Source organism: Balaenoptera musculus, chromosome 4, assembly GCF_009873245.2.
Source record: "Balaenoptera musculus isolate JJ_BM4_2016_0621 chromosome 4, mBalMus1.pri.v3, whole genome shotgun sequence".
Taxonomy (NCBI): domain Eukaryota; kingdom Metazoa; phylum Chordata; class Mammalia; order Artiodactyla; family Balaenopteridae; genus Balaenoptera; species Balaenoptera musculus.
Window position 1 is genome coordinate 96,055,166 of NC_045788.1, and position 24,472 is coordinate 96,079,637.

Sequence of the window (24,472 nt, forward strand, 5' to 3'; positions counted from 1 at the left end):
GGGGGCTCTTCTCTAGTTGCGGGAAGCAGGGGCTACTCTTCATTGCGGTGCGCTGGCCTCTCATTGAGTGGCTTCTCTTGTTGCAGAGCACAGGCTCTAGGCGCGGGCTTCAGTAGTTGTGGCTCGTGGGCTCTAGAGCGCAGGCTCAGTAGTTGTGGCGCACGGACTTAGTTGCTCCGCGGCATGCGAGATCTTCCTGGACCAGGGCTCGAACCCGTGTCCCCTGCATTGGCAGGCGGACTCTTAACCACTGCGCCACCAGGGAAGCCCTGTTATCCTCTTAAGTTTTTAATTTTTTTGCTTTTTTGTTACTAAAGTCATATGATGTCAAATGGCCTCTTTTGCAAAATAAAACTGTAAAAAAAAATTCCTCTCATTTAAAGTTGACAAGACTGTGGGAGACCTCTGAGCCACTTGTAAATATGGGAGTTTCTCCTTCCCATCCTTTTGAAAAATGTTTAGGCATCTGATTGTACAGACCAAACTCTACATATTTGAGAGACACTGGCAAGAGTAATGTAGTATAATTCAGTAGTTTCTGCCCCTATAGTTATAGAAATGATATAATATTTTTACTTTTATATTCTTCTTTAGGAATTTAAACTTAAAAAAACTCTTTATGTTAGCCAAATTTGAAAAATGCTAATTTTTGTATGCATTTATTTATGTTCAGAAAGAACAAGAAAATGACCCAACAGTACCCACTGAGTTGGAAAAGTCAAGTGAAAACTATCAGGAGGACCCAAAGCTGCTTGAAGAAATTATGCTTGAACCCATAGAAAGTGATTTTACTAAACTAGCCTCACTTTGTAGTCAGGAGTTGGCTTTGAGTGCTGCTCCCCAAATCACCTCTGAATGTTCAACCACTAAAACTTTTGAGAGCTCTATTCCTACTGATACTGTGGGGAATTGTCCTGTGGTCGAGAAGGATGAGAATGAATTGAACACGATAGAAAAACCTGTTTTAAGTGAACATAGTGAAGGGAACCAATCATTTATCTCTGCTGAACCAAGTAAGTAACATGAGGATAATAATTTTCTCTCCTCTACTTAGTTGTTTTCTTTCTCCTCTCAAACAAATTTTGCTAGGCAATAAGTTATTTATTACATCATTGTGGAATATATTAACTTCAGAAAAAAAAAGACTTGGGGTTTTGGGACTTCATTTATTTTGTAATATTGATTTAGGTAAGGAATAGAATACTTGGAAGCAGAAGTAATTTTTTTTTAGATTAGTGTACTGTAATCTCATCAGTAGTTTTTTATAAGTTTCTGTAAGGACCATTATTATTGTCATTTTGGTTGATTAAGCTGAAGTACAGAGCGTTTAAGTGCTGTTTAATTATTGTCATTAATTTTGATTTAATTAATTAATTAATTTTGATTTTTAATTTTCCAGTATTTGATGCAGTCACATGGTACAAAAAAGGTTCTAAAGGATATCCAGTGACTGGTCTCCCGCATCTTTTCCTAGCCATCCATTTTCCCCTCCTAAAAGCAACTAATGTAACAGGATTTAAAGTACAATTTAGAATGATGGCATAATACATTATTAGAACTAGAATTTGGTCCTAAGTTCTCCTCATGGCTCTATCCATTTTTAAATATCTTCGTCCTCCAGAAGGTAAGGTTGCAGGTAACTGCCAAATAATAGCGCTGACCTGGAAACATTGTATGCGACTAGTATAAATTAGATAATGAATGATAGGCCAGTTTCTAAATTGAATAAAGTTAGATGATTCAGTTCAGTGGGTTTATGAAAGATATATTGCACGAATTACAAAGTTCTCTTTTTATATATGATTATTGTGACACATTTAAAAAATACATTTTACCTTTTTAGTTGTTGTTTCCAGTGATGAAGAAGGACCCGTTGAACATAAAAGTTCAGAAATTCTTAAATTACAACCTAAGCAAGATCATGCCATCTCTAATGAAAGTGAGAGTACTTCTGAGCCAGCAATGTCAGAACTACCACAGATTACATGTGAATCTGTACGGGTAATTTATTTCTGTCTTCTCACAGATTAACAGTGAAATATACACTATTGGCTAATGACTATTTTTTGTTTCCGTCGAGCAGAATATTATATAAAAATTATGAATTTTCTTAGTTTGAATTTTGAGACAACTTTCATATTAGTTTGAGGGAAGTATGTAGTTGTCTTTATTTGAAGTGAAAGGCTTAATACCATTTTTCTTCTGGCCATTTTTATTTTTTCAGTCTAAATATTCTGAATTGAATATTTATTCTTCTCTTATGGTTCTCATTGGACATTTAAGTACTTTATCAAAACATTTTCTAGAATTAAACAGTTTCCAGTATTTGTCTGGTCTTACAGTACAATGGTGACTTGGAATTATTCCTTTTCCTCACATGCTATTAAGGCAGCATGACAGAGGAAAGAACCTGACTTCTGGAGATACACAGATCTATGTTCAAATACTGGCTCTGTCATTTGGGCAAGTCCCTTAACTTCCTTAGCCTGAGTTTCCTTATATGCTAAATGAGGATAATAACACCTAATTCACAAGATTATTTTTTGAGTATTAAGTGAAACAACATATGAAAGCATTTAGAACAGTGTTACAAACCTATCAGTTTGGTAAGTGCTTTGTCTCTTCCTCTTATAGAAAACAGTAAGTGGAAGTGTCTGTTGGTTTAATGTCAGCCAGTGGTGTTTTGACATACATATAGCTCTAAAGTAAGGTTCAAGTTATTTATTGTCAGTATTCATTCATATTATCAGCTCTGATTATCCTATATTAAAGAAATGATTATCGGTAGACCACCAGTGCAGAATTATGGTTAACTTCTGTTGGTTGTTTTTGAATAATGTCAGAGGCTGTTATTCTATAGAGTGTGGTGAAGAATTTGGTCAGTTCCATGAAAACAGTCTGATGGGCTGATTAGTGTTTCACGGGTGTTTCTTTCTTTTTTTAAAAAAATTTATTATTTATTTATTTATTTTTGGCTGCGTCGGGTCTTATTTGCGTCATCTTCATTGAGGCATGCGGGATCTTTCATTGTGGCGCGTGAGCTTCCCTAGTTGTGGTGTGCGGGTTTTCTCTTCTCTCATTGTGGTGCATAGGGTACAGGGTGCGTGGGTTCTGTAGTTTGCGGCACGTGAGCTCTCTAGTTGAGGCTCGTGAGCTCACTAGTTGTGGCGTGCGGGCTTAGTTGCCCTGCGGCATGTGGGATCTCAGTTCCCTGACCAGGGGTCGAACCTGAGTCCCCTGCATTGTAAGGTGGATTCTTTATCAATGGACCACCAGGGAAGTACCTCACCAGTGTTTCTGTTGCATTTGGTACTCCATAGAGAGATTACCTCAGGAATTGTGTTCTGAATTTTTGTTAAAATGTAACAGTTGTTGCCCAGTTGGGCCAATAGCCTACTTGATGGCTTAGTTGTATTTGTAATTAAAACAGTGTTGATAATGAATTCAAAATTCTAAATGAATTACAGTTCCCTTGGCAGTATATAAATTGACAATACAGTATGAAATGACTGTGTTAAAGGAAAATGACATCTCTTGTAGAACTGACAGCATATGATCACAGCAAAGCAGCAAATAATGTAGAGATCTACCAAAATCTATAAGGCAGAATAAACCTCCACACCCTCCCTTGTTTCCAATTTTAAATGAAGTTATGAGAAACATAGATTGACCATTTTTAAGAGGCAGTTAGTCTTTACCAAATGTGAGGCCCAATAAGGAATTCTTTCTAATCCATCTTCTCACTTTATCACCTAAAACACACAGGCAGTTATTTGACTGATTAGAACCATCTGTAGTTGATTAGATTCCCCCTTTTTTACTTAGGGGAGAAGAAGAGTTCAGTAAGCAGTAAAAGCTGAGAATGATAAAGAAATTCTATTACGCAGGTAAATGGCATTGTGAGCTGGGTTAAAAATAATGAGTAATGTGCATATTTCAGGTGAGGATTAATCACATTTTCTAGAGGTAGGAGGAGAGTGAGTACACATGCATAATTGCTCTAGTAGTAATTTATTTGGTTATTAGTGATATTAAGGTTAAAGAGGGATAATGTGTAACAGCTAGGCAAATGTGGAGTGGAAAAAGTCATCTGAAAGCAGTGTAAAACTCCAAAGAGATGGTGGGAAATTGCTGCTGCTGATACTGCCTGGTAGTCTATTGTAATTTAAAAGCAGAGTTGTGAATTTTTTGGGCAGAAGTGGTATGATTTTTGAGGCTTTAGGCAGCTGGTTGGCTATCCTTAGCCATAGTGCATGTAGTAAAGTATATAGATTTGATGTAACAGACGGTTCTTAGGCACTTATATTCCTTCATTGCTCACTAAAAGTGCAATAGCTGAGAGCATTGTCTTGGTTTATGGAAGCAATTTTATGTGCTTGAAATAACCCTTGACCTGGAGTTAGAAACCTGCATTTGTCTTAGTTTTGCTTCTTACTAACTGCATTACCATGGGCAGGTCACTTAACCAATCCAAACATATATTAACTCTACTTATAAAATACAAAAAGAAAAAAAAAAAAACTTGCCCCATGGGGTGGTTGTGGTGATTAAGAGAGATAATGTATTTAAAACCTCATTTTAAACTAAACATTATATAAATCTTAATTTATTTCTGTTGAGTTAAAAATGAATAAAGCCTATTAGAGAATACTGACTTTGAAATGGCTTTGATACAGAGGAGGATGTATTTCTGGAACTTAGGCCTATGGAATTAATTTGGGAGTCAGCATTTTAGGGTAAATTTCTCAAAGTAAACATACTTTAAAAAAAATTTATTTAATCTATTTAATTTTGGCTGCTTTGGGTCTTCATTGCTGCACGCTGGCTTTCTCTAGTTGCGGCGAGCGGGGGCTACTCTTCGTTGCTGTGCGCAGGCTTCTCATTGCGGTGGCTTCTCTTGCTGCAGAGCACGGGCTCTAGGCGAGTAGGCTTCAGTAGTTGTGGCATGCGGGCTCAGTAGTTGTGGCACATGGGCTTAGTTGCTGTGCGGCATGTGGGATCTTCCTGGACCAGGGCTCGAACCCGTGTCCCCTGCATTGGCAGGCAGATTCTTAACCAGTGCACCACCAGGGAAGTCCAACCATATACTTTTTAAGGAAAAAAATCTAGATAACTATTTCTTCACAGTAAGAACAGTGTAAAATCCTTCACAGATTCATTAATAGTAATTTAAAGAAGTATTTGACTTTGAAAATCATCGTCAGCATTTATATAGTACTTAGGTTTATATGCATTTTACAATTTTTTCCTTGTTAGGCTTCATCTGAATTATGTCCATATAATCCTGTCATGGAAAACATTTCCTGTGTTATGCCTAGTAATGAGATGGATCTACAACTGGATTTTATATTTACTTCTGTTTATATTGGTAAAGTAAAAGGAGCTCCTAAAGGTTGTGTTACAGTAAGTATATTTAATTTTTTTTTTTTAGCTTTGCTTTTTGGACAAGGCATTTTCAGATTGTCTTCTCTTTGTTTAGTGCAAATGAAAATAGAATTGAGATTAATTTTATATAGGACATTTTGAATATGTCATTATACCTATTTTGAAACATGTCTTTAATTGTGAAATCTTGAAACCATAGAGGAATGCCCTAAAATCATATCTGTAATCTGACTACTCTAATGAGGATTATGTATGAAAAAAATCATATGTAACATTGATATTCTTTGGGCTCTAAAACTTACTTGATGGTAAAGTAAATTTTTCTTTAGGGTATAGTTAATAGCAAAAAGAAGAAATCTCATTTTGATGGTTTAAATTGTTCTCTAGATTCCCAAACTTGTTATTTAAGGATCTCCAGGAATAGTTCCTATTCTATTTTTCCACTTCTTTTCAGTATTAACTCCTCACATTTTGTGTATGAAAGCCATATTGGATTTTGCTCAGTTCTCTATATTTTCTCACTATTTTTCTGCCTGTTAAAATCTTTTAAGGCTTATCTGAAATACTTCCTCTTCCAGAAAACCTTTTCCTGATTTCTCCTTCCTAGCCATAATTAACTTCTCCTTTTACTATGTACTTACAGCACTTTGTTTGTACATCTGTTGTAGGATTTATTCTGTGTGTTTTTGTTTGTATTCTTGCCTAAACCTCTCCATTAGCCTTTAAGCATCTTGTGATGAAGAGTCGTGCTTTTACTCCCCTTTACACTTTACATAAATGGCTCAAACCTAAATAGGCACTTTTAAACATTAGTTGAATTGAATTGACTATGTCAGATTATAATTCAGGTATTTTCCTAGAAGTTTTGTTAATATTTCACTCTGTTATGGATAAAGCAGGGAATATAAAAATGGTAAGATATGATCTCTGCTTTCAAGGAACTTGTAGTCTAATGAAACAGGCAGAAATGTAAATAGATATTTACATTATAGTAAAATGTACTATGAAAATATGTATAGGAAGTGCGCATATGGGAGTGAGTACCTCTGTCTGGAGGAATCAGGGAAGACTTCATAGAGAGGAGAGCGTATGATTTAAGACACAGAGTAGATGTTTACTTGGTGACCATGCAGGGGGAAGACCTAACTAATCCCAGTAGAGTAAACATGTACAAATTCTGGGAAGTACCAATAACGGTAGCTGGTGATATAGTTAAAATTGCTTTGATTGAAGGCACCACAGCAATTCTGTTTAAAATGAATATTCTCTGATCACTAGTTTTCAGATATTAATAATTTTGTTATGCCCAGAGTGATTTTACAATTATTTTCTTTAAGGAATTTTGTTCACTTTTCACAATTTCCCCCCCAATTTTATAGCTTTTTCATTTTAAATTCAGGTTTAACCATTTTTTTCTGTTGAGTTCTTTGTAATGGCAAAATGTTGGGTAACCTAAATATGTGACAATAACTGATAAGCCGGGGGGGGGAATTTAATATAAATATTCAGCAAGGGGTTTTCATTAATTAATGTATTAATTATGCTATTATATGGTCAGTGGACTTGTTATGGGCAAAAACCAAAACCAAACAAAAAACTACAAATGAGTAAAGGAACAATTTAACGAACACCTGTAATCTTGACTATCCAGAGACAATTACCATTAACTCTACAGTGTACATCATTCCATATTCTTCATATTAGATACATATATATTTAAAACCAAAGGATATAACATTATACATACTGTTTTGTAGCTCACCATAATCATATTAAATTAATGTAATTCATGTACCTATTTTGGAATATTTGGATTGTCCTTAATTCCTGACCATTGGACATTTCAGTTGTCCCAGAATTTTGCTACTACAAATAATAAAGTATTGCAAATATTCAATAAATGTCATAAAGTAGGTCTTAAAAATTTGTCTCATGTCTGTTGGAACACTTAAACTATGATTAAAATAAAAAAACTTAAATGTCTAATTATAGGAAAGTAGTTTAGTAAATATATGCAGGTAAAAATATGCATGTGAAGAAAGGCTGAGAAGAATTCTGCAAAAATTAAAACAGGTAGGTTGCTATGGAGAGATTGTAAGCAATTTTAAAATTAAAAAATATAATGAATAATATAAAACAGGAAAAGGGTAAAAGTCTTAAAACTTTCAAGTTTTTCAAAAAACTGTGAATATATATCCTTTTTCAGACAGAGTTCATCATGCTCTGTAATTTAGAAATTAAAGAACTTCTTTTTTTGGGGGGGTAATATATTAGAGAATTAAAGTTAGTCATTTGCCAGATGTTTAATGGGTGTCTGCTATATTTTGTTATGGACACTGGAGATATTGTTCTCACTGTCATGACAGTTACAGTTTAGCTGAGCCAGGGAAATACCTGTAGTGGGAAACTCTTACATAAGTTAGAGCCGTTTTTTTTTTTTTTTTTCTATAGTGGGACATTTAAGTTATTATTACCTTTTTTTAGTGTAGAGAATGCTGCACATTTAATTTTTTAGATCTCATTTTTGTTAATAGTAGGAAAAATGTTTATTAAGTGTATATTATGTTCAAAGAACTGTACTGGCTGTTGTAAGAAGCTATAAAATAGCTCTTATGTTCAGCTTTATTTTTAAGTTTAAGTAGATGTGGTATGATTTCAGAGAACTTGGGATTACCTTATTGCCACAAAAACATCTTTCTGATTTTCTTAACTGGGGATTCAGTTTTTGCTGCAAATAGGACTTTGCCTTTGGGAGAGATTACATGTTGGCTTAGTCATCAAAAAAGGTGTAAATGAGTATGTGATCCTTGCCAAACAGAAAGGTTTGATAGGACAAGGGTGCTTATGGTGGGAGAATGAAACAATCATGTAGAAAGAGGCCAAAGATATATAGATACACTACTTCTAATTTGTAATTTCATAGTAATGACTATAAAATCTCAAAAGCAAACACTCCTTATATTCATTTTCTATAACTAGTTATTTACAATTGCTAAGATATATTTTATGAGATTAAAGACCCAGTGAAACATGCCTGAAAGGATTTAGCAAGGGGAAATATACACCAAATATATATAGCAGTTATGTGAAGGTGACATAATAATAAGGTGTATTTGAATAAATCAAGCTAGATAACATACTTAATCAGATGCTAGTGTCTAATGATAACAGCTCCCCTTGATTAAGGGTCTTATCAAAAACTGAGAGGTTCAGTACGTTACCTAAGTTTACTTACTATTTGTGTAAGTGGTAGAGATAAGAGAGGCAACATTTGAACCCCTTGCTCAGCTTTTAACTCATTTGTCCTTTTGCTCAAATTTTGCTTAAGTGGCTGACTTACACTATGAAATGTGAGTTTTATATTTGTGAAACTACAGTATGAAATCATTTTTAAATTAGCAAAAAAAATAAAATAAAATGGAGTCTTACTAAATCTGTGGTTTCACCAAACATTGTTTGCTACTTATTTGGAACTCTGTTGGTAGTTAATTTAGGTACCCATGTACCAAGGCCATTTTCAATTTTGTGCTCACAGACTGTATCCCTGATTTGGTCAACAATTTCATAAATGTATTGATCAAAAGAGAAACCTAACCACGTAATAAATAAATAGGCATGAATTAATTTGACAAACTTCAAAGGACATCTATTTTAGGTGGTACATGTAAGATTTAGGTACTCCACAACTCTTGAGACTTTATTTTAAAACCAACACTTAAGGAGGTCAGATATATACAAAAGATACCTAGAGAAAATTTAGCATCTTGTCACAGAAGGAGCAGAAAGAGCAGGAACCTTGCTGAATCCTTAGTCAGAAGGGAATTTATAACATGGAACAAAGAAGAATGAATGCTGGGAATGTCAGCAAAGATAAGGATCAAATCCTGCTTTGTGATTTATTTACCAAAGTCAGTGACACCCTGTGAGGTCTTTTGGCAGTTTCTTCTGGACTTTGTCTTATTTTTTTTTTAAATATTCAGGAAACATTTTTGAAAAGTATATTAAGTAAAGTCTTACTGGTTTTAATAAATGAGCATATTGAGAATTAAATTACTTGCACAGGGTTCTTAAACTTCCATAAAACTAAGTCTTTACAGTGAAACATCTTTTTGGTTTATTGAGAAAAAGGCTTAAGACTTTTAGTATAGACTTTGATTACGTACTTGTGGTTTAAAAAAGAAAAAAATTTTGAAAAATTTGAATAGTAACACATCTTGAGTGGTAACTCGTATTTTGCTTTTTTATTTTTCCTTTAGTTCACGACAAAGTATATTAAGATCCCATTTCAAGGTAAGCTATCATTATCTTATGACCTCTTTTCACTGTAGTTTTGAGTATAAAATAATTGGTCAACAAAAATTCTGAGATATTTCTGCAATTAGTCTTTCATAATTTTTTCCAGTGTAGAATTTATGTAAAAATAAGGTTAATAATATGTTTCAATTTAACACTTTTTTTAGCAGCTTCAAAAGGAGTTAAAATGTTTTATAACACTTAAAATATACAATTTTTATACTGTTGTTTTAATGACTTCAAGTAATATGAAGGGACTCATGGCAATTTCTTGAGATTAACAAAAGTAGTTTTGATAGCAAGATTTTTGATATATAAAAATGGATGAAAATAGAAACTGTAAGTAAAGAAGTATAAGGAAAATTTTTAGTGTTGCACACAAACATGTAAAATGGTTTTGCGTAGGGATTAAGAGAGATTTTTTTATACTGTTTCTTATCTGAGTAAGGCAATGTGGATTGGAAAATGGACCTATAATTTGTAGAGACTCAGACAAGTTTCTCATTCTCTTTCCAAATAAAAACCTTTCAGAATAAATAACATTAAGAGAACAAATAATAAGCAACAGAGAATAGTCTCTTTAGAGAATGAATTATGAGAAGAATGAACAAAAACAATATATACAAATAGCACTTCAGAAATGAACTGGGGAAGAGGAAACCTGTGTTTCAAGACTGAAGATGAGATTGAAGTAACTTTAGTTGGACTCCCCAGATACCCATGTACAGAATCCACAACTGTATGTTATAATAATGAATCTAATGATTAGGAAGCTACTATAAGTAGTAAGAATATGTAAGGCATATATAATATATAAAAATAAATATACTGATATTCCTAACTAGGAAATTTTAATAAGTTATTGTGGAATAATATAACATTAGCTATTTAAAGAAACCAAGGCCTGTGACTCAAGAGGAAATAATTTCATAAAAGATAGTGCTATAATCTGTAGATAAAGACCTGGGTAACAGAGCTACCTCTCAATTTCTTTTTCTTTAATAGAGGTATAAATGATGTACAACATTATATTAATTTCAGGTGTACAACATTATGATTCGATATTTGTATATATTGCAAAATGATTCCCCCAATAAGTCAAGTTAACATCCATCCCCATGCAAAGTTACAAAAATTTGTGTGTGATGAGGATTTTTAAGATCTATGCGATAGATCTTAAATATGCAATACAGTATTATTAACAATAGTCACCATGTGCTGTACATTATATCCTCATGGCTTATTTATTTTATAATTGGAAATTTATATCTTTTGACCCCCTTCTGTCATTTCGTCCACCCCCTGCTTCTGGCAACTACCAATCTGATCTCTGTATCTATGAGCTTTTTTTTTTTTTTTTTTTTAAAGATTCCACCTATAAGTTATGTCATACGGTATTTGTCTTTCTCTGGCTTATTTCGCTTAGCATAATGCCCTCAAGGCATGTTGTTGCAAATGGCAAGATTTCGTTCCTTTTTTTTTTTTTTTTTGGCAGAACAGTATTCCATTGTATATATATCACATATTCATTCATCCATTGATGGACACTTAGGTTTTTTCCATATCTTGGCTATTGTGAATAATGCTGCAGTTGACATGGGAGTGCATATATTTTTTTTCTAATTAGTGTTTTCCTTTCCTTTGCATAAATACCCAGAAGTGGAGTTGCTGGATCATTAAAAAATTTTTTTTGAGAACGCTCTGTTTTCCATAGTGGCTGCACCAGTTTACATTCCCACCAACAGTGCACAAGTGCACAAGAGTTCCCTTGTTACCACATCCTTGCCAATACTCATTATTTCTTTTCTTTTTGATAATATCCATTCTAATAGGTGTGAGGTGGTATATCATAGTGGTTTTGATTTTCATTTCCGTGACGAGTAGCAATGTTGACCACCTTTTTGTGTACCTGTTGGCCATCTGTATGTTTTCCTTGGAAAAATGTCTTCTCAGTGTCTCTGCCTTTTTTTCAGTCAGATTGTTTGGGGTTTTTTGCTATTGAGTTGTATGAGTTCCTTATATATTTTGGATTTTAACCCCTTATCAGATATATGACTTGCAAATATTTTCTCTCATTGAATAGGTTGCCTTTTAATTTTGTTGATGATTTCCTTTGCCGTGTAGAAGCTTTGTAGTTTGATGTAGTCCCAGTACATCTAACTAAAATCTATAGGTAAAGACCTTTGTAATGGAGCTACCTCTCAAATTCTTATGATACAAACAAACATCAAAAATGATATTTTAGGTTTTCATAGTTAATATTTTGTACTTTGTTTCAAATATTGCTTTCTTTATAGCTTTTCTATCCCAAATGAATATATATATAAACATATATATATATATATATATTTTTTTTTTTTTTAAATACTTTTTTGGCCACACTGCACAGCATGTGGGATCTTAGTTCCCCGACCAGGGATCTAACCCAGGCCCCTTGCATTGGAAGTGTGGAGTCTTAACCACTGGACTGCCAGGGAAGTTCCCAAATGATTTTTTTTTTTTTAAACATCTTTATTGGAGTATAATTGCTTTACAATGGTGTGTTAGTTTCTGCTTTATAACAAAGTGAATCAGCTCCAAATGATCTTTAAAAGATGATTTTAATTAAAAATTGTGGAAAAATACTCTTGTCGGTGGTAATGGGTTTACGATTTTATAATGGAAGAGGAAAATATTAGTCAGCTTCTTCAAATCCTGTCTGTGCTAAATTCCCATATAAAAAAAATTTTTTTTTAAAACAAGGCATGCAGGGACTTCCCTGGTGGCACAGTGATTAAGATTCCATGCTCCCAATGCAGGGGGCCCGGGTTTGATCCCTGGCCAAGGAACTAGATCCCACATGCATGCTGCAGCTAAGAGTTCTCATGCTGCAGCTAAGGAGCCGGCGAGCCGCAACTAAGGAGCCCACACGCCGCAACTAAGGAGCAGGAGAGCTGCAACTAAGGAGCCTGCCTGCTGCAACTAAGATCCGGTGCAACCAATAAATAAATAAAAAAATAAAACAAGGCATGCATGTGAAAGGTTTTTGTAGGTGGGGAAATGTAGGGGTCTAAATGTTTATTTTTCTGCAGCAGCTGTGGGAAAAAATTGATTTATTCATATTTATATTAGCTGTTGATTATGTTTGGCTGTGGCTTAAAGAAAATAGTTTATTTTTTCTTCACATTTAAGAATTCCAGAGGTAGACTGAACAGGGCTGATATGGTGTTTATTTGGTCATCAGAGGCCCAGACTCCTTTCATTTTCTTACTCTGTCATCCCTGACACATGACTTTCATCCTCTAGTTTGTCTCATGGTCCATATGGCTGCTCATACTCCAGCCATCATGTTTGTTTTTTTTTAATAAATTTGTTCATTTATTTATTTTTGGCTGCGTTGGGTCTTCGTTGCTGTGCGCGGGCTTTCTCTAGTTGCGGCGAGTGGGGGCTCCTCTTCATTGCAGTGCGCGGACTTCTCATTGCGGTGGCTTCTCTTTTTGCGGAGCACAGGCTCTAGGCGCATGGGCTTCGGTAGTTGTGGCACGCGGGCTCAGTAGTTGTAGCTTGTGGGCTGTAGAGCGCAGGCTCAGTAGTTGTGGCGCACAGACTTAGTTGCTCCGTGGCATGTGGGATCTTCCCAGACCAGGGACCGAACCCATGTTCCCTGAATTGGCAGACGGATTCTTAACCACTGTGCCACCAGGGAAGTCCAGCCATCATGTTTTAATGTTCCAGGTAGAGAGCAGGAGGAAAGGAAAAATGGTAGAAAGAATACATACCACCCTTTTAAGGAGTTTTCTTGGGTGTGCATACCACCTAACGTTCTGCTTATATTTTCTTAGCTAGAATGTAGTCAAATGACCACACATCTATTTGCAAAGGAAGCTAGGAAATAGAGTTTTTAAGAGGTGGGTATCTTGCTTCCTCATAAAATTAGGGTCCTGTTACTAAAATCCCTAACAGTAGGTAGGAAAAATGATAGGCAACTCCTACTTTCAGTGTCTGTCCTAGCCCTGTAACAGAATAAACTGAATGTTTTGGGAAAATTTGGTAATGAGGTTAATTTTTCTTGTGATGGTGTTAAATGCCCCCTGGCTTTTTTAAGGGAATCTTTTTAAAGCAGTCTTCCTAAAGAATATTTAACTTTCATACTAAGAGCTTGGAACATTTGGATTAGTAATAACTATCTAGATTTCACAGAAATAGTAACTATTTGGGGCTGTGAGCTGCATGAGGAAGAAATGCTGAGAAGTTTTTCTGAAGGTTCTTACTCTTTACTTTTAACTTAATCTGTTTGTCTTTGCTGCCAGTTTCACTGACAGTTTTCAGAATAGAGGAGTTACAGCGTTCATAGACTGGAAGAATTAATATTGTTAAAATGTCCATATTACCCAGAGCGGTCTACAGATTCACTGTAATCCCTGTCAAAGTTCCAATGGAGTCTTTCACAGAAATAGAAAAAAAAATCCTAAAATTTGTGTAGAACAACAAAAGACCCCAAATATCCAAAGCAGTCCTGAGAAGAACACAACTGGAGGCACCACACGTCCTGATTTCAAATTGTATTACAAAGCTATAGTAATCAAAAGAGTATGATATAGGCATAAAACACACACAGAGATCAATGGAACAGAACTGAGAGCCCAGAAATAAACCCACATATATATGGTAAATTAATTTTCAACAAAGGAGCCAAGAATATACAATAAGGAAAGGATAGTTTCTTCACTAAATGGTGTTGAGAAAGCTGGACAGCCACATGCAAAGGAATGAAACTGGACCTCTACCTCTACTATATACAGAAATCAACTCAAAATGGTTTAAAGACTTAAATGTATGACCGGAAACCATAAAACTCCTAGAAGAAAACATAGGGGGTAACCTCGTTGACATTGGTCTTGGCAGTTTTTTGCATCTGACAGCAAAAGCAAAGGCAACAAAAGCAAAAATAAACAAGTAGAACTACATCAAACTAAAAAGCTTCTGCACAACAAAGGAAACCTTTAACAAAATGAAAAGACAACCTACTAAATGGGAGAAAATATTTGCAAATCATATATCTGATAAGGGGTTAATACCCAAAATATACAAACAACCCTATTAAAAAATGGGCAGAGACATTTAAAAATGTCTAAAAAATAGACATTTTTCCAAAGGAGACATACAGATGACCAATAGACACATGAAAAGATGCTCAGCATCACTGATTGTCAGTGAAATGCCAATTGTCAGTGAGATACCACCTCACACTGGTCAGAATGGCTATCATCAAAAAGACAGTAGATAACAAGTGCCGGAAAGGATGTGGAGAAAAGGGAAACCTCTTCCACTGTTGGCACACATTAGGATTGTAAACTGATGCAGCCACTATGGAAAATAGTATGGAGGTTGGTCAAAAAATTAAAAATAGAACTGCCATGCGATCCAGCAATTTCACTTCAGGGTATTTACCCAAAGAAAACAAAACAGTAATTTGAAAAAGTACATGCACCCCAGTGTTCATTGCAGCATTGTTCACAATAGCCAAGGTGTGAAAGCAACATAAATGTCTTCTAATAGCTGAATGGATGAAGATGTGTTATATATATATATACAATGGAATATTACTCAACCATTATAAAAATGAAATCTTGCCATTTGTGACAACATGGATGGATCTAGAGGGTATTATGCTAAGTGAAATAAGTCAGACAAAGACAAATACAGTATTATCTCACTTGTATGTGGAATCTAAAAACAAAAGGGAAGCAGACTCAAAGATAAAGAGAACAAGCAGCTGGTTGCCATAGAGGAGGGTGGTGGGGAGTTGGGCGAAATAAGTGAAAGGGATTAAGAGGTATAAGCCTCCATTTATAAAATATATAAGCAATGAGAATGTAATGTACAACGTAAGGAGTATGGTCAGTAATACTGTAATACCTTTGGGGACAGATGGTTACTAGACTTACCATAGTAATCATTTTATAATGTATGCAAATACCAAATCATTATGTAGTAATGTGAAACTAACATTATATGTCAACTATATTTCAATTTAAAAAAGGCATACAAATCAAAAAAAAGAAAAAGAAAAAGGAGCCAGTAAACAGAGAGTAAAAGAAGAGGGAAGGTAGGTTAGGATAGGACATGACAGGATAGGAAGAGAGGAAGTCAGGAGGCATGCATACGGACAGGCGCAGAAGAGAAATAGAAATACAGAAAGGGAACAAGAAAAAGACCTGGAAGAATGGAATAAGGAAAGAAAAGAATAGAGGAAGGAAGGAGGAAATACGAAAGAAATAAAGAGAAAATGTTTAAAATGGATTAATTTATAAGAAAAAGGAAAAAAAATAGAATGGCTATCTTGGGAACATTAAGATGATTAGTTAATGAGTTTGAATGCTTATTGTAAACTGCTTTTCAAACTTTAATGTTTATATGAATTACCTGGGTTCTTGTTGTTAAACTGCTGATTCTGATTCACTATATCTAGTGTGGGGCCTGATTTCTGCATTTCCATTTGGCTCCCAGGTGATGCTCATGTCACAGGCTGAGGACTACATTTTAAGTAGCATGGAGCTAGGAAAACATGGGGGGAGGAGTAGTAAGAGATTTGTTTCAAATAGGTAACCATCTTGGGTTTATACTTAACCGATATTTGTATTCCTAGTTCAGCTGCTTGTTTTCTTAAGTTGGACCAGATGACCTCAGGACTTCTTTACACCAGTTTTCTATATTTCTTTGAATTAAAAAATAAGGTCCTCAGAGGAGATTCTTTTAGCTCGCTGAGAGGGAGAAAGAGTGATAATTCAGAGCAATTACCTAGAAGTTTTGAGAAGTAGAACCTAGAAAAATTTTAGAAGAAATGTCATCCTAGGAGTCCCCTGGTGGCCTAGTGTTAGGATTCTGGGCTTTCACTGCCATGCCGGGGTCCGGGGTTCAGTCCCTAGTCTGGGAACTGAGATTCCGCAAGCCATGTGGCGCCACCAACAAAATTTCATCCTAGACCATTCAGAAGCTCATATTACTTACTCTGGGGAATCTTTGGGTAATGGCTGGTCTGTGTAGTGGAATGCAGATGTTTGAGGAGAAGAAAAATAGGCGTTAAGTGGCTTATGATAGCATTTGCAGTCTTGGTTGATAGTATTAACCAAGATAGAATTATATAGTTTTTTCACTTATACTATGCTTAGTTTTCTGCATTGATAAGATAGTCTGAGATCATATAGTGTGAGAGGCTAAATTCCTACATTTAATTATCACTTAAAAATTGTTTGGCCCTTTCTAATTTATGTGATCTTTTTTACTGTAATAATACTGTTTAGGTATTTTAGCCAAGTTTACTGAAATGTACTGGAAATGATATTTTTGAAAAACCTTGCATATAATTCTTTTTAAAAAATACATTGTGTTAAAGAGGAGTCGTACAGTGCATATGGAGTGTATTCCTAAATAGATTAATTTATTACCTTGTTATCTTTTATTTATTACAGTGTCCCTGCATGAGATTTCATTGCTAGTGGATACTACACATTTAAAGCGGTTTGGGTTATGGAAAAATAAAGATGATGATCACAGTAAAAGAAGTCATGCTATCCTCTTTCTTTGGGTCTCCTCAGATTATCTTCAAGAGATTCAGACCCAATTAGAAAACTCTATATTAAGCCAGCAATGTGAGTATAAAAAGATATCTAAATTTCAGGATAATCTGAGAAGTCCTATAAATAAAGTAATTTTCCTCTAAAATAATTTAGTAGAATGTAATTATTTCACTGAATTGAAATTAAGTTCATTGAATTCAAAATAATCTATCCCTTGATATTATGTAAGATATTTTATTCATTTAATTTCTCCTTATAATTTTACTCAACCAATTAAAATTATCTTCTAAAATAAAAGGACTACCTTATCTTTTAGTCACTTGACATCCTTGGCTACCTGTCTTAAGAGTTTCTTGCCCTTATTTCATAATGAACTGTGACAGAACTCATCAGTGGCAAAGTCAAATAAAATACAGAAGTCTTTATCTTCATTTTCTATAGTTTCTAAAAAAGATAAATCAGTTTATTTACTTATGTATCATTTTTCTAAGACTGGGTTGAATACTTTTCTGATGCTCCCATAACACTTAATCTATCAATATGTAAATATCTTGAGATATTTCCCAACTTTGTTTAGTTTCCAACTCCTAAAGGAGTCTGGTTTAGAATTGGGTAAATCAAATTAGTAAGTTTCTTTCTTATCTCTTTAATCTCTCTGCCATTTCTCTCCTACTCCCTTGCACATTAAAGATGTTAAGTAGTGAACTAAATTTTATGTCTTTAAAATTACTTATTTTGCTGTCCTCATTACTTCCAAATTAATTGGGAAAATTCATGATTAAATAGCAGAGAAGTTGGAAAAATACACAAGCCATTTATAATCATTATGGGAGGAGAGAATGTCATTTGATGAGAGAAAATGATTTTGAAGGAAGTGTTTGGAAATTTTTTTAATTGGTAGATTTGATATATGAAGAAGGCTAGAGAAAAATAATTGCTTAGTCATCATTCATTTACTTATTCATACATTCGTTAACGAACATTTAAGAGCACCTAGTAAATGCCAGGTACCGGAGATGCAGCAGTCAGTACCATTGTGGAGTTTGTATTCTCATGTAGTAGGAGTCTAAAAATTGTGAGTTTTGGTTATAGGTTACTAATGGCCTGTTTTGGGATTTAATTTGCCTGGGTTATTAACTAACATACAAAATAGTTTGTTGAGTTGTATACCAACCTTACTGTTACTAATAATTATTTTAATTATAATCCCCTTGAAAAATAACACTACTGATAAAAACTGGTATCTTTTTTCTTTCATAGCAAAATCCACTGAATTCATTTTCCTTGAGCTACACAGTTCTATTTCACAGAGAGAAGAATTGAAATTGCAAGACATTATGACAGAAATAAGTACAGCCAATGGAGAATTAGAGCTTTCTTATCCGTTGTCTTGGGTTCAGGCACTTCCTTTATTTCAGAACCTCTCTTCAAAAGAAAGCTCTTTTATTCATTATTACTGTGCTTCAACTTGTTCTTTTCCTGCTGTTACTGCTGAAGAAATGAAGATGAAATCAATATCTCAGGTTAGCATATGATTAATATAATTAGTGAGGGGGAGGGAGGCAGTTCAATAAAAATTCTTTTTTTGAAATGAGCATGATTTCAGAATGCTGTGTTTTGTCAAAAGGGCACAGGAACCAACCTAAAGGAACTCCCAGTGCCAAAGCTAGAACAGTTAGATCAACAAAATCAGTAATGATAGCCTGTGATTATTATTAAAAAATAAGATATAATACCAATTAATCTATATTGATACAAATAAATAACTGAATGGATGAATGAAAACATAAAAAAAGGTGGGTAAGGGACAATTCTTTCTTAGAAAAGTGTTGCAATTAATAAATGTAAAAGGAACAAGAGAAATATAAAACCACCTCTAGAAAAATCATAGTTATGATTGTTGCAGGTAAGGTCCACGGAGAGATGCTAAATTTAATGGATGAAAACTTAAGGTAAAACAGGATATGTGCACAATATCAATCTCTCACCCCAAATATTAATTAATTACAAAAAGGAAGTAACTTTTTTTTCTCCACTGTAGTAACTTTACAGTGGAGAAACGTTGCAGACATCACCTTAACCCAAGTGATCGAAGTTAACATTACCAGTAATAAGATATATTGACCTAATGTACCTGTCACATCATGCACGGAGAAGAGTACATCATTTCTGTGTTGTTCTTCTCAATATTGTATAACCTCAGTCTAATTGTGAGAAAAATCAGACAAACCCAGTTACAAAGTAACTGACCAACAGTCTTAAAAAATATCAAGGTCATGAAAGACAAGGAAAGATTGAGGAATTGTAGGATCCTGAAACAAAAGAAATTTGTTAGTGGAAAAACTAGTAAAATCAGAATAAAGTTTGTAGTTTAGTTTATAGTATCATACCAACATTAATTTCTTAGTTTTAATAATTGTACTGTGGTTTAAAAAGATGTTACTATTAGGGGGGGTCTGTGAGAGGCTTATTTTCTGCAATTCTTTTATCAATATAAGTCTAAAATTATCTTGAAACAATTAATGGTAAGTTTTAAAATGCTGTGTTTATTTATATAGGAGGTTGCTAATATACATGTGGCTTATGTATCACTGCCAAATACCTCTAGAAAGAAAAGCGTTTATTAAGTTTGCTGTGACATGGGCGTGTGCACACACGCACACACATACACTCATGTGGGTTTGGTCTGGGGCTAATCTGTTTTTTTTTAAAGGTCTGTAGAAAGCCACATTAGTGGAAGTCAAGATGTAAGACTTCACTGTCTTTTGCATAATGTAAAAATTTTGCCTGGTAATTACATTGTATATACAAATTTGTATCATAGTTTTCCATTTAATAATAAAATATCAATTTATGTTCTTATAAACTCTTTTCAGTCTCTTGTTTAAATTTTTTCCTACTATTTATCACCTCTTTTGTTCATTTTGAACAAAATGAACACTGTTTTCAGATTCCTAAGTTAATTATAAAGCCAGACCTGTAAGTAACACTTCAGGTTAAACTTTGACCATTGTATAGTATCTTTTGATACAAAGTATTATTTTGATTTAGTTATATCTTTATAGAAATTCTAAGAGTATATATATAACTCATTGGTATGTATCAATATTTCTTTTAGTCACATTTTCTCTTACCAGTCTAACTTTTGACTTTGTCCTTTTGAGAGTTAATACGTGTTTATGCACGTATAAGACCTTTTTCTTTGCCATTTTCTGTCAGCCCTCAAATACGGATACAGCCAAGCCTACTTACACCTTACTGCAGAAGCAAAGTAGTGGTTGCTACTCACTTTCTATTACATCGAATCCAGATGAAGAATGGCGAGAAGTCAGGCACACTGGACCTGTTCAGAAGTATGTACTGTGTCATATCCCGTTTGTAATAGGTGGGCAAATTAGTAGTTTTCATTCACATTGCTGATTTTAAGTACTTTTCCTTTTTAAATGTTTTGAGTTTTACTTTCTTGCTGACAGTTAATAATAGAAATAATTATTAAAAAGTTAAAAAAATTATTAAGAAAACAATCAATGCCATTTCATTTAGTTTTATGTTAATAAGACAGAAATGGTAGCCAAGATGTCAAATGTGGTAAGATTAAAGCATTTATTGAAAATATTTGAATAGAAGTGTATGGTTTTTAAGATTATATATTCCGTATCTGAATATATAATAGGAAAAGTGAAATTGCTTATTAATGTGTGCCTCAATTTAGGGTACTTTATCAGAACTTCCCTTTCAGAAGTTACTTCTTTGTTCGTATTTCGTCTTTTATATGTCTTCTCATGGTGGTAAGGCAGCATAAGGGAGACTGTGCACTTGAGAGTGATTTCTATTCCTCTACACGATTCCTTTTCTCTGTTAAAAAAAAAAAAAAGGAAAGCACAGGATAGGGAAATAGCCAATAAAATAGTAACTTTCATTTTAGCACTTAAAATTTTCCTGTGTTATTTGATTTAGGTGCCATGGTTACCAAGATTAAATCAACTGCAGATGATTCTTATCTTCTTGAATCTTTCTAGTTCAACAAGTACATATTATACCTTATTATTGACTATATTTGTGCAATGAGTACCACCCTGTCTGTTCCAAGATCATAGTCAGAACTCATAACTGCTCTTATTTTCTGAGCTTTAAGAGAGGGTGCCAAAGGAAAAATGCCTAATTAGTTGTCATTTTGTTTTCCATCTCTTTCTGGTTGTACTCTAATTATTTATATCCTTTATATTCTCTTTAAGTTATGCATCGTAAGCACTTTTTTTGGGGAAACTTGCCTCCTAAGCTCCCATAGTAATTCTTCATTGTCCAGCTGCTGGTGTAGACTAGCCACCAGTAGGAGAGCATTGTTTTTGACTGTTGACTCTTTTAGTCTTGGGGATTCAAACTTAGCATTGGAAACTGGAGCGTAGGAGAATCTTCTATGGTTTATTACTTCAGTTTGTTGAAAGTTAAAAATTGTACAGAAGAGAGACGTCCTCAATGGTATTGTAATTGACTGTGAGATAACCTATTGATTAGACAAATACTGAGACTAGCCCACATGGGAAGGATTGGAAATGAAAAGATACTCAATGAGAGTACTATTAGTAGCTTGTGAAAACAAAGGAAGGGAAATATAATTGCTTGTATCATGTCAAATATTTTTTACCCTACACATTTTAGTTATTGAATACTACTGCCCTGTTATTGTCCCATATAACAAATCCCTTTGACACTAGAGTTTTCAATATTAATATATTTTAACTTTATTTTTACTTTTTAAGGTTGATTGTATATCCTCCACCACCTACTAAAGGGGGTTTAGGAGTAACTAATGAAGATCTGGAGTGCTTAGAAGAAGGAGAGTTTCTTAATGATGTAATCATTGATTTCTACCTTAAGTAAGTACAATGATAAATGATCTTGTCATTTGTTTTACAGGTTTTGATGTGAATATTAAATATCTTTATCTCTGAAGTATTTTAACTCTAGCTAAAAAGAACCTGCCAAAATTTCAGGTTTGAAAATTTTTGTCTACCAAAGTTTTCTGGTGTTGACTAATTCAGTTTCATTCCTTTACTTCCCATAGATACTACATACTTCAGAAGAGTTACTGTTGTTTTGTTTTGTTTGTTTTTGTTTTTGCTTGCTATTGATTGATACTTCTTTTTAGATTTTATTTATTTATTTTTGGCTGTGTTGGGTCTTCGTCGCTGCACATGGGCTTTCTCTAGTTGTGGCAAACGGGGGCTACTCGTCGTTGCAGTGTGCGGACTTCTCATTGCGGTGGCTTCTCTTGTTGCAGAGCACGGGGTCTAGGCGCGTTGGCTTCAGTAGTTGTGGCACGCAGGCTCGGGAGTTGTGGCTCACAGGCTCTAGAACACAGGCTCAGTAGTTGTGGCGCATGGGCTTAGTTGCTCCGTGGCATATGGGATCTTCCTGGACCAGGGCTCGAACCCATGTCCCCTGCATTGGCAGGCGGATTCTTAACCACTGCACCACCAGGGAAGTCCCTGATTGATACTTCTTGGACTATAGTATTATTATAGTGAAGGAAGTACTTATATAATTACAGATCACTTTGGGAACCAGAAAGAAACAACTCTGTAGTTCTCTATTGTGTCTTTAAGCGCTGTAAAAGTTAAGTGTCATTTTAAAAATCCATGTCACTATTCCATTAAAAATAGTTTTCAACGTTTTATATAGCCAAGCTGAAGGAATGTGTAAGAAAGAAACTTTCATGCAGCGGTAATTTGTCTCTAGCCCTCATTTTGTACTCTATCCCTATACCTACATTTCTAACATTTCAAAATGTCTCCTAATTATTTCACTGACCCTTCCCAAACCAATTTATTATTATCATATTATTTCAGCCCTATTGTTTTACTAATAGTGCTATCCTTATTCTACTAAGGATAGGCTCAAAAATCTCACGTTATTATCTACTCTTCGTCTTGGACATTGTAGATTTAATCTCTAGAAGTTCTGTTTGGGTCTTTTTTATATCTTTCATGTCTCTAACTTTTTGAACATATGGAATATAATTATTATATAACAACTGTTTTAATGTCTTTTTCGACTTATTCTAGCGTCCTTGTCAGTTCTGGGTTGGTTTCAATTGACTGATTTTTCTCTTCATTATGAGTGGTATTTTTTTTTTTTTTTCTTCTTCTTTGCATGTCTGGTGATTTTTTCACTGGGTGCTGGTATATTCCTATAAATATTCTTGAATTGTGTTTTGAGACAGATTATTTGGAAACAGTTTGATGCTTTTAAGGATCTTGCTTTTTAAGGTTTGTTAAGCGAGACCAACAAATTAATCCCCACTATGAGGAAAGACCCTTCTGAATACTCTACTCAGTGCTTCATGAATTATGAGGTTTTCCAGCCTGGCTGGTAGCAGCAGGCAGTATTCCCACAACCTGCGTGAATGCTGGGTACCATTCCCTCTACTTTTTTCAGATAGTTCTTTCCCCAGTCTTAGGTATTTTCCTTACGTACATGCAGTGATCAATATTCTGCTAAATTCTTGAGGAGGACTCTCTGCAGATGTCTGGAGTTCTCTGTCTATAGTGCTTTTCCTTTTCCAGTATTCTGATTTGCAAACTCTCGCTGCCTTAGTCTCTCCTGACTCTCAGCATCTCCTCAACCCAGGGAATCTGCCGTGTTCCACCTGGGTTATTCCTTTCTGTGCTGCAGCCTGGAAACTTAACAAGGCAGTAAGCTGAGGCAATTACGGAGCTCACCGTTTCTCAAGGGTCACTGTTCTATGTTGCCCGATGTCCAGTGTTTTGAAAACTATTGTTTCATGTGTTTTGTCTGATTTTTTGCTTGTTTCAGATAGGAGTGTAAATCTGATCCCTATTATTCCATCTTGGCTGGGAGTAAAGTTTTCATTATCATTGACTCTTCACCCTCCCTTCCTTCTCTACATACTCAGTTGCCTGAGTAGTAGATTTGGTCTCTCAAATTTGTTTATTCTCTTCTGTCATCATGATCTTTTTAGTACTACTTATCTTACCTAAATTGTTGTTCTTTTAAAACAGTCTCCTTATATCCTTTGTCTCTGTTTTCCTATCTGTTAAGTATATTATTACCACCATTATTATTCTTTACTCCATGAATGCAGTTCTCACTAGAAACTTTTATTAATTTCTTACTACCTGTCAAAATGAGTTCAAACACAGTCAGGCATTTGAGTGTCTTGATAATATGACACTAATTTGTCTTTTCTGCCATCTACTTATAACCCTGCACCT

The 24,472-nt window shown here is 34.5% G+C and overlaps 1 protein-coding gene across 5 annotated transcripts in view; it reads left to right on the top strand.

The window, feature by feature from the left end:
• Positions 1-24,472, top strand: part of SENP7 (SUMO specific peptidase 7) — a 153,660-nt gene that overhangs the window by 114,823 nt on the left and 14,365 nt on the right. For 4 of the 5 annotated variants that reach the window (XM_036851222.1, XM_036851225.1, XM_036851226.1 and 1 more), the window contains 8 exons: positions 674-1,013; positions 1,844-2,001; positions 5,257-5,403; positions 9,642-9,675; positions 17,130-17,309; positions 18,498-18,760; positions 20,457-20,590; positions 21,998-22,114. In XM_036851222.1, the coding sequence (XP_036707117.1) occupies positions 674-1,013; positions 1,844-2,001; positions 5,257-5,403; positions 9,642-9,675; positions 17,130-17,309; positions 18,498-18,760; positions 20,457-20,590; positions 21,998-22,114 (1,373 nt within the window). The remainder of the gene's footprint in view (positions 1-673; positions 1,014-1,843; positions 2,002-5,256; positions 5,404-9,641; positions 9,676-17,129; positions 17,310-18,497; positions 18,761-20,456; positions 20,591-21,997; positions 22,115-24,472) is intronic. The other variant, XM_036851223.1, reaches the window with a different exon arrangement.